At 43.1% G+C, this 15,000-nt stretch overlaps 1 protein-coding gene across 2 annotated transcripts in view; it reads right to left on the bottom strand.

The window, feature by feature from the left end:
- Positions 1-2,150: 2,150 nt before the first annotated feature.
- LOC115232184 (nudix hydrolase 24, chloroplastic) overlaps positions 2,151-15,000 on the bottom strand; it is a 16,808-nt gene continuing 3,958 nt past the window's right edge. Inside the window, exons 3-9 of one of the 2 annotated variants that reach the window (XM_036500293.1) lie at positions 12,685-12,748; positions 10,303-10,433; positions 8,368-8,486; positions 5,652-5,784; positions 4,095-4,191; positions 2,660-2,829; positions 2,151-2,450 (exon numbers count right to left, since the gene is read on the bottom strand). In XM_036500293.1, coding sequence (XP_036356186.1) covers positions 2,726-2,829; positions 4,095-4,191; positions 5,652-5,784; positions 8,368-8,486; positions 10,303-10,433; positions 12,685-12,748 — 648 coding nt within the window. In that variant the 3' untranslated portion in view covers positions 2,151-2,450; positions 2,660-2,725. Of the gene's footprint in view, positions 2,456-2,659; positions 2,830-4,094; positions 4,192-5,651; positions 5,785-8,367; positions 8,487-10,302; positions 10,434-12,684; positions 12,749-15,000 lie in introns of both variants that reach the window. The other variant, XM_029802029.2, reaches the window with a different exon arrangement.

Consider the following 15,000-nt stretch of genomic DNA (forward strand, 5'->3'; position numbering starts at 1 on the left):
CCGAACCAATCCAGTGTGTTGTGTGTGTGTGTGTGTGTGTGTGTGTGTGTACGCGTGTGCAGTAGAGCGCGGAATGGAACGGAACTAGCGATAGTTGCGATTGTAGTATTCCCGTGACGGACGGACGGACAGACCATTTTGTGTTTAAGAAAAAAAAAAATCACCTGAGAATTTTCTTGTCGGTCTTTCTCTGCCTTGTTATTTCTTACTAATTAATAGATTAACGATGTGGTAATTAGAATGATGAACTAGTCAACCCCTGCCTCCCCCCCTTCACTGCCCACCCCCTTTCCCTCTCCTTTTCTCAACACCAGCCCTTCCCCCGTACACCACACTGCATTTTTTTTGATAATTTAAATATTATAATAATTATTATTATTATTATTATTATTAATAATTGATTAATTAACTTTTTTTTTGTCATTTTTTTTTTTTTTTTTTGAAGGAAAGAAATAAATTTTAATTTTTTCTTATATTTCTTTGTCTTTTTTTTTACTCTTTTTACTTGTGTCAGTCATTTGACTGCGGCCATGCTGGAGCACCGCCTTTTAGTCGAGCAACTCGACCTCGGGACTTATTCTTTGTAAGCCAGACTTATTCTATCAGTCTCTTTTGCCGAACCGCTAAGTGACGGGGGACGTAAACACACCAGAGCTCGGTGTCAAGCAATGCTAGGGGGGAACAAAACACACACACAAACATATACACACACACACACACACATATATATATATATATATATATATATATATATATATATATGATATGTACATATATACGACGGGCTTCTTTTCAGTTTCTGTTCTACCAAATCCACTCACAAGTCATTGGTCGGCCCGGGGATATAGCAGAAGACACTTGCCCAAGGTGTCACGCAGTGGGATTGAACCCGGAACCATGTGGTTGGTTAGCAAGCTACTTACCACACAGCCACTCCTGCGTCTATATATATCTATCTATATATATTATATATTACACACATATATATATATATATACATATATACGACAGGCTTCTTTCAGTTTCCGTCTACCAAATCCACTCACAAGGCAGGGGTCGGCCCGAGGCTATAGCAGAAGACACTTGCCCAAGGGTCACACAGTGGGACTGAACCCGGAACCATGTGGTTGGTTAGCAAGCTACTTACCACACAGCCACTCCTGCGTCTATATATATATATATATATATATTATATATATATATATATATATACACACACCATATATATACATATATACGACAGGCTTCTTTCAGTTTCCGTCTACCAAATCCACTCACAAGGCATGGGTCGGCCCGAGGCTATAGCAGAAGACACTTGCCCAAGGTGTCACGCAGTGGGACTGAACCCGGAACCATGTGGTTGGTAAGCAAGCTACTTACCACACAGCCACTCCTGCGCAGGTAGAATAATTAGAAAAGTATTAGTTGAAAAGAACAGCCTGCTATGTGTGCAAAACTCCAGAAGTTCTGAAAAAATGTAAGTTCATCATCATCATCGTTTAACGTCCGCTTTCCATGCTAGCATGGGTTGGACGGTTCAACTGGGGTCTGGGGAGCCCGAAGGCTGCACCAGGCCAGTCAGATCTGGCAGTGTTTCTACAGCTGGATGCCCTTCCTAACGCCAACCACACCGAGAGTGTAGTGGGTGATTTTATGTGCCACCGACACAGGTGCCAGACGAGGCTGGCAGACGGTCACGCTCGGATGGTGTTTTTTATGTGCCACCTACACAGGTGCCAGACGAGGCTGGCAGACGGCCACGCTCGGATGGTGTTTTTTATGTGCCACCGACACAGGTGCCAGACGAGGCAGGCAGACGGCCACGCTCGGATGGTGTTTTTTATGTGCCACCGACACAGGTGCCAGACGAGGTTGGCAGACGGCCACGCTTGGATGGTGTTTTCGGTGTTTTCTTATGTGCCACCGACACAGGTGCCAGACGAGGCTGGCGAACGGCTACGATCGGATGGTGTTTGTTACATGCCCACAATACGGAGGCCAGTCGATGCGGTACTGGCTACGGTCCCGTTCGGATGGTTTTCTTATGTGCCACCGGCACTGGTACCACAAGGATACAAATTCCATTGATGTTCATCTATTTTGATTGGTTTGATTTGATAAGTTAAAAGGGATAACAACAACAACAACAATTAAGATATATTTTTTTCTGTTTATTTGCTGTTTTGTGGGAAGGAGTAGAACCTAAGACCCCTAAAGGTCTTCCAAGAACTGTTGCTGTTGTTGTTGCTAGTGTTTCTGCTACTGTTTTTGGTGTTGTTACTGTTGTTCTCAACGTCTCTTCTGATGTGGTTGCAGCAGCTGTTGTTGTTGTTGTTGTTGTCACTTTTGCCGTAGTTCTTGTTGATATTTTTGTCATCATTGCTGCTGCTACTGCAGTTGTTGTCATTGTTGTTGACATTAATGATGTTCTTGTTGCCGCTGTTGTTTAGCTGGGCTACAAGAAAGGAAAAGGAAATGAAGCACACACAAAGTAAGGATAAACGGTTTAAGAAGTTTGCTTCATGTGGCTCAACCGGATCAGGACTGACCTGGGGCTAAACAAGGAAGGACACACTAAATAATGTAGTCCTGAATACATTATGCCTGAATAAAAGACAGGATGGTCACAGCTGGAACACTGTGTAAATAGAATATTTACCATGGTAGGAATCACTAGGTTCATATCATTTGGGGTTTTGTAGAAAATTCCAAGGGTTTCCTGGGGCTACTGGAACCGTGGTATATCAGAGTTCGACCAAAATGTGAAGTCACGGAATAGGTATTGGATCGGTCGGTGGAGCAACTCAACTATTTCAAGATAACGAGGTTCTGCAATTAAGAAGAAAAAAATATAAACAATAGGTGTAGGAGTGGCTGTGTGGTAAGTAGCTTGCTTCGGAACCACATGGTTCCGGGTTCAGTCCCACTGCATGGCACCTTGGGCAAGTGTCTTCTGCTATAGCCTCGGGCCTACCAAAGCCTTGTGAGTGGATTTGGTAGATGGAAACTGAAAGAAGCCTGTTGTATATATATATAGGTGCAGGAGTGGCTGTGTTGTAATTAGCTTGCTAACCAACCACATGGTTCCGGGTTCAGTCCCACTCTGTGGCACCTTGGGAAAGGGTCTTCTGCTATAACCTCAGGCCGACCAAAGCCTTGTGAGTGGATTTAGTAGACGGAAACTGAAAGAAGCCCGTCGTATATATGTAGATATATGTGTGTGTGTATGATGGTGGTGGTGATGATGATCCATGGTTTACTTCCTGCGCTTGCAAAGCTTCAGCACCCAAGAGGAGATGAAAGCTTCAGGGAAGGAGTTTTTCACCTCAAAAACAAGAAAAGCTATCAGCATGGAATCAAAGAACTGACAGATGGTGTAACGTGATGGCCTCTTCTTTGAATGCTGGGCTGCTTTTGTTGTAACTTGACAAATAATGCAAATAGCTGAGACCCCCTTCAGTCATGACACTGACCATGGGATTGCACCTAGAAAATTTGACCGATGCCGGACCCCCCCTGGCACCTGTGCAGGTGGCACGTAAAAAGCACCCACTACACTCGCGGAGTGGTTGGCGTTAGGAAGGGCATCCAGCCGTAGAAACTCTGCCAGATCAGGATTGGAGCAGCCCCTGGCTTCCCAGACCCCGGTCGGAACGTCCAACCCGTGCTAGTGCGGAAAACGAACGTTAAACAATGATGATGATGATGAAAATTACCCTCCAAGATACAAGTCCAGGCAAGGTTCCTCCTCTCCATGCCACCAGTGTTATCCAAGGGAAAGACAAAGGGGCCAATATAGCTTGGTACCCGTGGCGTCGCAACTCATTACTACAGCTGAGTGGACTGGAGCAACGTGAAATAAAGTGTCTTGCTCAAGAACACAACATGCAGCCTGGTCCGGGATTTGAACTCACAACCTCACGATTGTAAGCTCGACGCTCTAACCACCAAGCCATGCGCCTTAACAATACAAATATGTTACCAAAATATTGCAAAACTTTTAACTCAACGCAATACCACACATTCTAATCAAGGAATTCCATAATTCAGGGTAGACTAATTAGGAATAGGTACAAGAAGGGTGGATGACTTACCTGTGTCAGGTGTTATGATACCCATCCTAATTAAGAAATCCAATATAACTAATCCACAATTAGGTTTGAAGTCTTCCTCAAGTATTTTCTTTTTAATCTGAAAGATAACGAGAAATTAATTAATTGCAGGAAGATGTGGGGAGGGGCATACGCATTGGTGGGGTGTGGTGGTAGCATTAGGGACACACAGACATCAGAGGTGGTAATGGTTATGGTGGTAGTGGTGGTGGTGGTATGTGCTTGGAATTTGTTATTTTAGCCCCAGGTCAGTCCTGATCCAGCAGACCTATGATCAAAGACGCTCTAGCTGTGACCATCCTGTCTTTTATTCTGGCATATTGTATCTAGGACTACATTATCTAATGTGTCCTTTCTTGTTTAGCCCCAGGTCAGTCCTGATCCAGACAGACCTATGATCAAAGATGTTCCAGCTGTGACCATCCTGTCTTTTATTCAGGCATAGTGTATCTAGGACTACATTATTTAATGTGATCCTCTCTAACAATTTGTGTTAGAGTCCGATGGTCCCTATCTTAAAGTTTTGGTTTCCTTCTGGAGTTCTTTTTCGATGAGGAGGTTTTTCCCTCTTTCTCAAAGGCAGTCATTACTTTCAAGCCAGTACTTCTTGATACACCAAACATTTCGGCTGTTTTCATTATGCTAGCACCTGCCATACGAGCACCAAAAATTTTACATCTTTGAAAGTCTGATAGATCTGTCATTTTAATGAATTTTAATTACCTTTTTCTGGGAAACAGCAATTTTAGAAAAATATTAAGCAACACTAAGAATAAATCCCAAAATATAAAAATAAACAAGCTTTTGGCAGTTTTATAGATATTTCAAAATTATGACACTATGATGCTAGGTGTTTCCATTATTTCGTCCAACCCCTGTATGTCATCAGATATACCACATGGCTGTATTTAACAGATCATATGGCTGTAATAATAATAATAATAATAATAAAACATTGTGTACAGTGCTCAGGTGCACTACAACTCATCTAAAGTGTATATATAATCAGGTGTAGTTTCAGCGGATTTCGGAAAGCATGAGGGCTTTAAAGAATGCAGTGTCATGGCAGTCAACAACTGATGCCGGCAGTTTGTTCCATACTTCAGCAACTCTGAGCGTGAAAAAATGTTTCCGAAAGTCATGGGAGCTGTGTTGTTTTCTGACTTTGTAGGCATGTCCATGTGTGTTGGACACATGGAGATCAAAAAGGTGTTCAGTGTTGTTGTTGGTGAGGTGGTTGATAACTTTGTGGGCATTTACCAAGTCCGTCGCCAGACGCCGGAGCTTCAGTGAATCCATGCCCAGGGAAACAAGGTGCTCAGAATATGGTAGGTGTCTGATAGAGGGTATGCGTTTGGTTGCACGTCTCTGAACAGATTCCAGGAGGTCAATGTTCTGAGCAAGATAGGGGTTCCTAATGAAAGCAACTACATAGCTGTAACTACATGGATCTAATTAAAGGTACCACATGTCTGGTAATGAAAGGTACCATATGGGTGTAGCTAAAGGTACCACATGGTTTATGTACAAAGAACTCACCTCATCAATTGTTAATAAATAGAAGTTGCTCATTTCACCATCGGCATTTTTGGGGGCAAAATCTGGAGGCAGTTCAAGATCGTAGACGAACTGGGTTTCTGGGTACAATCCATCCTGGGTACCATACATGTAACTGGGGGAAGAATATAGAACATTTACCATATATAATATCACTTATATAATATATACTCTAGTACAGAAAGACAACAGGGTAATGCTGTTAGTAGGAGAGTTTGGGACCAGCACATTATAATATATATTATATACATTATATATAATATTATAGATAATATATACATTGGCTGTGTGGTAAGTAGCTTGCTAACCAACCACATGGTTCCGGGTTCAGTCCCACTGCGTGGCATCTTGGGCAAGTGTCTTCTGCTATAGCCCCGGGCTGACCAAAGCCTTGTGAGTGGATTTGGTAGACGGAAACTGAACGAAGCCCGTCGTATATATGTATATATAAGTGTGTGTGTTTGTGTGTCTGTGTTTCTTCCCCCAACATCGTTTGACAACCGATGCTGGTGAGTTTATGTTCCCGTCACTTAGTGGTTTGGCAAAAGAGACCGATAGAATAAGTACTGGGCTTACAAAGAATAAGTCCAGGGGTTGATTCCTTTCTCCTCAGATGCATAAAGAGAAATCTGCTCAAACATATAAACAGAATATAGCACAATTATTTTTCAGTTCTGATGCCTTGCTGTACTTTGCTCCATGCTCTGGGGGTGGGGGGTCATCCCAGGTTAGTGGTCCCAGAAGCATCATTATGCGTAGAGCCAACCTGGTCCTTATGTGCTCCCTATCACTGGTGGTGCTGTGCCCGCTCCCCTGCATCATCCGCCATCAAGCTGGGCACCACAGACACCTACAATTTAACTGTGGCCATGCTGGAGCACCGCCTTTAGTCGAGCAAATCAACCCCAGGACTTAGTCTTTGTAAGCCTAGTACTTATTCTATCGGTCTCTTTTGCCAAACTGCTAAGTGACGGGAACATAAACACACCAGCATCGGTTGTCAAGCGATGTTGGTGGGGGGACAAACACAGACACACAAACTCACACACTTATATATACATACTAGCAGTATCGCCCGGCGTTGCTCAGGTTTGTAAGGGAAATAACTATAAAGCATTTTTAGAGAGTTATAGCCAAAAAATAGCAAAAAAATGATGGTAAATTTTTTTTTGAGATTTAAAAAAGGTGGAGTTGCGTCCCCTAGACGGTCTGTGGTTTGTGTTTCTGATTCTCGACCCCATGTCGAATTTATCGATTTTTTTCAGAACTGGGGGAACTTTTCAAAATTTTCGCTGCGTTAGTTTTGAATTATGACATTGGGCTATGTGTGTGTCAAGTTTCATCAGAATCGGTTGAAAGCCGTGGTCAGGGTGAGGGTACAACCTAACAGACACACAGAAACACACACAGACAAACTGCCGTTTATATAGAGAGAGATATACGACGGGCTTCTTTCACTTGACTCAGGAGATCAACTGTGGATGGGGTCTGGGTGCTGGCATCATATACTTCCTATGGAAGTCACTTTGGCACCACTGGTCTATCTTCTGGAAGACAAAGCTCAGCCTGATTGTGAGTCTAACACTCTAACCTATTTCTTTACTACCCACAAGGGGCTAAACATAGAGGGGACAAACAAGGACAGACAAAGGGATTAAGTCGATTACATCGACCCCAGTGCTAACTGGTACTTAATTTATCAACCCCGAAAAGATGAAAGGCAAAGTCGACCTCGGTGGAATTTGAACTCAGAACGTAAAGACAGACGAAATACCTATTTCTTTATTACCCACAAGGGGCTAAACACAGAGGGGAGAAACAAGGACAGACAAAGGGATTGAGTCGATTACATCGACCCCAGTGCTAACTGGTACTTAATTTATCAACCCCGAAAAGATGAAAGGCAAAGTCGACCTCGGTGGAATTTGAACTCAGAACGTAAAGACAGACGAAATACCTATTTCTTTACTGCCCACAAGGGGCTAAACAAGGACAGACATAGGTATTAAGTCGATTACATCGATCCCAGTGCTAACTGGTACTTAATTTATCAACCCCGAAAAGATGAAAGGCAAAGTCGACCTCGGTGGAATTTGAACTCAGAACGTAAAGACAGACGAAATACCTATTTCTTTATTACCCACAAGGGGCTAAACATAGAAGGGACAAACAAGGACAGACATAGGTATTAAGTCGATTATATCGACCCCAGTGCTAACTGGTACTTAATTTATCAACCCCGAAAAGATGAAAGGCAAAGTCGACCTCGGTGGAATTTGAACTCAGAACGTAAAGACAGACGAAATACCTATTTCTTTACTACCCACAAGGGGCTAAACACAGAGGGGACAAACAAGGACAGACATAGGTATTAAGTCGAGTACATCAACCCCAGTGCTAACGTCCGGCGTGCTAACGTTTCTTATTTCTTTATTGCCCACAAGGAGGTAAACATAGAGGGGACAAACAAGGACAAAGGGATTAAGTCAATTATATCGACCCCAGTGCGTAACCGGTACTTATTTAATCGAGCCCGAAAGGATGAAAGGCAAAGTCGACCTCGGCGGAATTTGAACTCAGAACGTAGCGGCAGATGAAATACGGCTAAGCATTTCGCCCAGTGTGCTAACGGTTCTGCCAACTCTAACCACTGAGCCATGTGGCTTCACAACAAAAACAGTGAATGTGTTTTACTCACCTGACGGATCCAGCGGGGACGAGTTTCTCCAGTAAGGACTCCTCAATTGATGCTTCTTCCTGGCATTCTTTCTTCATACACTCAAGGACAGACATGTTGACTGGCAGACCACCGGCACTCTAGATGCGGAGAAGAAACGGATGATGTCACATGAAGATCACATGAGAAATGTAAGTGTATATGTGTGGTTTTTTTTCCTCTGTCTTCCCTTCTTTGGATCTTTCCTTTTCCTATGTTTCTGACGAAGAGGCTCCGCTCGAAACGTAAAGCCCTCCTTCTTCCCTTCCTTCCTGAGCGTCCAATAACACTACACTTGTTCCACGTCCTCGCGTTGTTGTGTTTTGTCTTTGTGTTTTCATGTTTGGATTAACTTTATATATGATATATATATATATATATATATATATATATCCTCCCTCTCTTTCGGAGAGGCACAAGCACCTACACACACACACATACACACACGGCAGTAACTCCCACCTACCGAATTCAGTCACAAAGCTTCGGTCGACTCGGGGTTATAGGTGGAAGACACCTACCCAAAGTGCCACACAGTGGGACTGAACCTGAAACCATACAGCTAGGAAGCAAGCTCCCTAACCACACAGCCATGCCTGCGCCTACATATATATATATATATATATATATATGTATACATATATATTATATTATATAAAAGCACCGTCCGTCCGTGGCCGTTTGCCAGCTCTGTCTGGCCCCGTGTCGGTGGCACATAAAAGCACCATCCATTCGTGTTCGTTGCCAGCCTCGGCTTGCCCCCGTGCAGGTGACACGTAAAAGCACCGTCCGTTCGTGGCCGGTTGCCAGCTCTGTCTGGCCCCGTGTCGGTGGCACGTAAAAGCACCATCCGTTCGTGGCCATTCGCCAGCTCTGTCTGGCACCTGTGCAGGTGGCACGTAAAAAACACCCACTACACTCGCGGAGTGGTTGGCGTTAGGAAGGGCATCCAGCCGTAGAAACACTGCCAGATCAGACTGGGCCTAACGAAGCCTTCCAGCTACACAGACCCCAGTTGACCCGTCCAACCCATGCTAGCATGGAAAGCGGACGCTAAATGATGATGATGATGATGATGATATATATATATACATGCATATACATATATTGTTATTCTCAACTACATGGTTCTGGGTTCAGTCCCACTGCATGACACCTTGGGCAAGTGTCTTCTTCTATAGCCTTGGGCCGAACAAAGCCTTGTGAATGAATTTGGTAAATGGAAACTGAAAGAAGCCTGTTGTATGTGCGTGTGTGTGTGTGTCTTTGCGTCTATGCTGGTGCCATGTAGAAAGCACTCACGGTAAAGTGGTTGGTGTTAGGAAGGGCATCAAGCTGTAGAAGGCAAGCCAAATCAGACTGGTACCTGGTGTAGCTTCCTACCTCCGGTCAAACTGTCCAACCCATGCCAGCATGGAAAAAGGATATTTAAATATACTCATTTACTTGTTTCAGTCATTTGACTGTGGCCATGCTGGTGCCCCGCCTTTAGTTGAGCAAATCAACCCCAGGACTTATTCTTTGTAAGCCTAGTACTTATTCTATCGGTCTCTTTTGCCGAACCGCTAAGTGACGTAAACACACCAGCATCAGTTGTCAAGCAATGTTGGGGGGACAAACACAGACACACAAACTCACACACATATATATATATACATATATACGACGGGCTTCTTTCAGTTTCCGTCTACCAAATCCACTCACAAGGCTTTGGTCAGCCCGAGGCTATAGTAGAGGACACTTGCCCAAGGTGCCACACAGTGGGACTGAACCCGGGACCATGTGGTTCGCAAGCAAACTACTTACCACACAGCCACTCCTGCGCCTATGATGAGGACGATGATGATGATGGTGATGATGACTATCACCATCACCACCACCACCATCAACAACAACAACAACAACAGTAATAATTACCAAATTATCCAGTTTTCCTGGCCACGTGGGTTTCGTTGCACTCCGTCTCCCAATCCACATCATTAGTTTCCCATCAGCAGAATATGTGTAACCATTCATGTGAGTTCCATAGGAAGGAATACCAAAAATATCTGCAACAAAACGTGTATGTATATGTATGCGTATATACATATATGTATGTGTGTGGAGATAGATAAATATATACACACACACACACATATATATATATATATATGAATAAATAAATGAATGGAGTCGAACGAAGATGTTAACAAAATTCCTTTACTCTCGACATATGTTTCGAAGACAACATCGATTCATTCCAAAGGAATAAACGGTGCAAGATGCAATCTTCTCATCAGGAAATAAATGGAGCCTCTCCAAGATTGCATCTTGCAATGTTTATTCCTTTGGAATGAAACTATGTTGTCTTCGAAACATATGTCGATAGTAAAGGGATTTTGTTAACATCTTCGTTCAACTCCTTTCATTTATTTATTCATATATAACACAAATTTCTGCACATGAACCCGGAGTTTCTACCCTTGGACAGGTCGCTTCAACCGTGTTTCTGACGTGAATTTGCTACCCTGGTATCGGTTCATCGAATTTTCCATGTTGATGGTAAACATAGGATAATTCATTTACCTATCGATATATATATATGTATATATATATATATATATATATATGTATATATATATCAGAATCGAAATCAATCAATGGAAATTGCAGATGTGTTACCAGTGCCGGTGGCATGTCAAAACTCTACTTGTGGAGACCTGTTGAGGCAAGTGAGGATCAGAATCGAAATCTATCAATGGAAATTGCAGATGTGTTACCAGTGCTGGTGGCATGTAAGAGAACCTTCCGTTTCGCGACCGTTGCCAGCGCCGCCCCGACTGGCCTCGTGCTGGTGGCACATAAAAAGCACCATCCGTTCGTGGCCGTTTGCCAGCTCTGTCTGGCACCTGTGGCGGGTGGCACGTAAAAAAAAGCACCACTACACTCACAGAGTGGTTGGCGTTAGGAAGGGCATCCAGCCGTAGAAAAACACGCCAGATCTGACTGGGCCTGATGAAGCCTTCTGGCTTCACAGACCCCAGTAGAACTGTCCAACCCATGCTAGCATGGAGAACAGACACTAAACGATGATGATGATGATGATGATTATATATATATATATATAAATACGAGGGTGTAAAGATCCTGGGCTTTGGGTAAAGGAAAATACAGGAAAATTAGTTAATTATAATTTTATTCAGCATATTTCCCTCTCAGAATACACCTTACCGGTTTCACTTTAGATTTTCAATAGTGTATAGTTTATGGAGAGCTGTGACATGAATTATGTCCATTCTGGCTGTTGTTATAAAAACAGTTTGCTTTTAAAGTAGGAATGTGGTTCAGAACACTATCCATTAATGTACAAATTGATCGGTCAATGTCCATCGATTAAGTTTATGTGACAGTCATGCTAGGAGGCCACAGGTAAAAGTTTTTCTCCATTGAATATGTCATATGACAGTTATAAAAGGGAGATATGAATAAATGATATCATAACAGTTTAGATAAAACTTTAATAGATAAGTATTGTTTATTATTCTTCAATTTCTCAACCATGAAGTGTCTCTGTTGTTACAGTTTAGGCCAAGTTCAGTCCTGAAAAAAGCTGGCCTACAATCAAAGATGTTCCAGCGGTGACCATCCTGTCTGTTACTCAGACTTAGTGTATCTAGGACGACATTGTTTAATGTGTGCCACGTAAACAAGAGATTGGTCACAACAACAACAACAGTAATGTAAACTTGGGATTATATTCAGAACCAGTCTCCATGGAAACTCCGTGGTTTGCTATGGCAATAACAGGAAGATGATGATGATGATGATGATGGTATAATGGTAATTGTGATGGTGATGGTGGTGGTGGTGGTGGTGATGACAATGAAGATGGTGGTGATAATGATGATGACGGTGGTGGTGGTAGTGGTGGTGGTGGTGATGATGATATGATGGTAATTGTGATGGTGCTGATGATGATGATGACGGTGGTGGTGGTAATGATGATGATGGTGGTGATGATGATGATGGTGGTGGTGGTGATGATGATGGTGGTGGTGATGATGAGTGATGATGATGGGATGATGATGATGATGATGGATGATGATAATGACGATGACGGTGGTGGTGGTGGTGGTGGTGGTGATGATGATGATGGTAATGATGATGACGATAACAACAACGACAGCATTGGTGGTGGTGGTGTCGGTGATGACGCTGGCAATTGTGATGACAAAAGCAATCAGGACGAGTATGTGATGTATTCATTAATGAATGATTAATAACGATAATAAACTACAACAATGACCACGGTCAGCTTACTAATGCCAGCTCTTTCAATATTCATCAGTGTCGGGCTTGTGTAGGACGTTCTAACAGCATATTCCTGAAAGAAGAGGGAAGAGAGAAAGGCGCCAGAGTGTATATTAAATATACATACATACATACATACACACATGCATATTCTCAAAGCATAAAGAGACAGAAAGAAAAAGATTATATCAGACATTATATATATATATATATATGTATATAATAGGCGCAGGAGTGGCTGTGTGGTAAGTAGCTTGTTTACCAACCACATGGTTCCGGGTTCAGTCCCACTGTGTGGCATCTTGGGCAAGAGTCTTCTGCTATAGCCCCGGGCCGACCAATGCCTTGTGAGTGGATTTGGTAGACGGAAACTGGAAGAAGCCCGTCGTATATATGTGTGTGTGTGTGTGTATATATATATATATATATATATAGGCGCAGGAGTGGCTGTGTGGTAAGTAGCTTGCAAACCAACCACATGGTTCCGGGTTCAGTCCCACTGCGTGGCACCTTGGGCAAGTGTCTTCTGCTATAGCCCCGGGCCGACCAATGCCTTGTGAGTGGATTTGGTAGACGGAAACTGAAAGAAGCCTGTCGTATATATCTATATATATATAGATATAAAAGAGTAAAAGAGTAAAAAGAAAGAGAAAAGAGTATATATATATGCATGTGTGTGTTTGTGTGTCTGTGTTTGTCTCCCTAGCATTGTTTGACAACCGATGCTGGTGTGTTTACGTCCCCGTCACTTAGCGGTTCAGCAAAAGAGACCGATAGAATAAGTACTGTCCTTGTTTGTCCCCTCTATGTTTAGTCCCCTGTTGGCAACATGTCAATCGTATATCTCTATTTTCTTTTTATCTTTCTACATATATATATGTGTGTATATGTACACATATATCATCATCATTTAATGTCTGTTTTCCATGCTGGCATGGGTTGAACGGTTTGACAAGAATAGACAGATAAGGCCGGGAGCTAACCCAGTCGTGTCCTGTTCTATCCAGATTTGTTCATAATAATATCAAATTCTGTCCAGTTATAATCAGTAGAATATCCTGTAATCTGTTTATACCCGGTTCTATCCAGTTATGTCTGGAATAATATCAAGCTATATCTAGTTGTATCTAGTTCTATCCAGTTATGACCAGTACAATGTCAATACCTAAAAATATACAAAAATATGAATCATGAAGCCAAACCCAATGAAACTCAGACCCAGAGGATTTAAAAGATATAACTAAGGCACTTTGACTATTGCTCTCAGCTATGGTCACCATCCAGTGTCAAGTTAATCACAGAACTTGAGGCGATCCAACATAGCTACATGAAGAAGATAGCCTCTGTGCAGCATATAAGCTATTGGGAAAGACTCAAGAGATTGAGACTCTATTCCTTAGAGCGTAGGCGAGAAAGATATGCCATAATATACATCAGGAAGATCCTAGAAGGACTTGTCCCAAACTTTGGCATCGAGGGTTACACAAATGCCAGAACTGGGCGCCACTGCATAGTGCCAAGGACTCCAAATTTGCCATCAAGATGTAGGACAAGATACTGTGATAGCCAGGGCTTCCGAGGCCCACAGCTCTTCAATATCCTCCTGAAGAACCTGAGAGACCTGCCTGGGGTGGATGCAGATGTCTTTAAAATGAAACTGGATCTCTTCTTGTCTGGTGTCCCAGATGAACCAACTTCACAGCAGGAGGTGCAGATGAGGGCAGCTGCATCGAACTCTCTCATGCACCAAATGGCAATTGCTAAAAAGCATTCGTGAAGTAAAATTATGTAGCAACACCAAATGGCGGTGCCCCAGCATGGCCACAGCTTATGAGCTGAAACTAGATAAAAATAAAAAATAACTAAATGCCCTAACCACAACCATTTCCTGATACCATTGCCACACGCTTTTATCCGATGCTCCACCAATTGAAGCACTCCGTCGGTTACGACGATGAGGGTTCCGGTTGATCCGAATCAACGGAACAGCCTGCTCGTGAAATTAACGTGTAAGTGGCTGAGCACTCCACAGACACGTGTACCCTTAACGTAGTTCTCGGGGATATTCAGCGTGACAAGGCCGGCCTTTGAAATACAGGTACAACAGAAACAGGAAGAAAGAGTGAGGAGAAGTTGTGGTGTGAAAGAGTACAGCAGGGATCACCACCATCCCCTGCCGGAGCCTCGTGGAGCTTTAGGTGTTTTCGCTCAATATACACTCACAACGCCCGGTCTGGGAATCGAAACCGTGATCCTACGACCGCGAGTCCGCTGCCCTAACCACTGGGCCATTGCACCTCCACCGATTACAAAGAAAACGAATTC

The sequence above is a fragment of the Octopus sinensis genome, unplaced genomic scaffold (assembly GCF_006345805.1).
Source record: "Octopus sinensis unplaced genomic scaffold, ASM634580v1 Contig19850, whole genome shotgun sequence".
In the NCBI taxonomy this organism is placed as follows: Eukaryota; Metazoa; Mollusca; class Cephalopoda; order Octopoda; family Octopodidae; genus Octopus; species Octopus sinensis.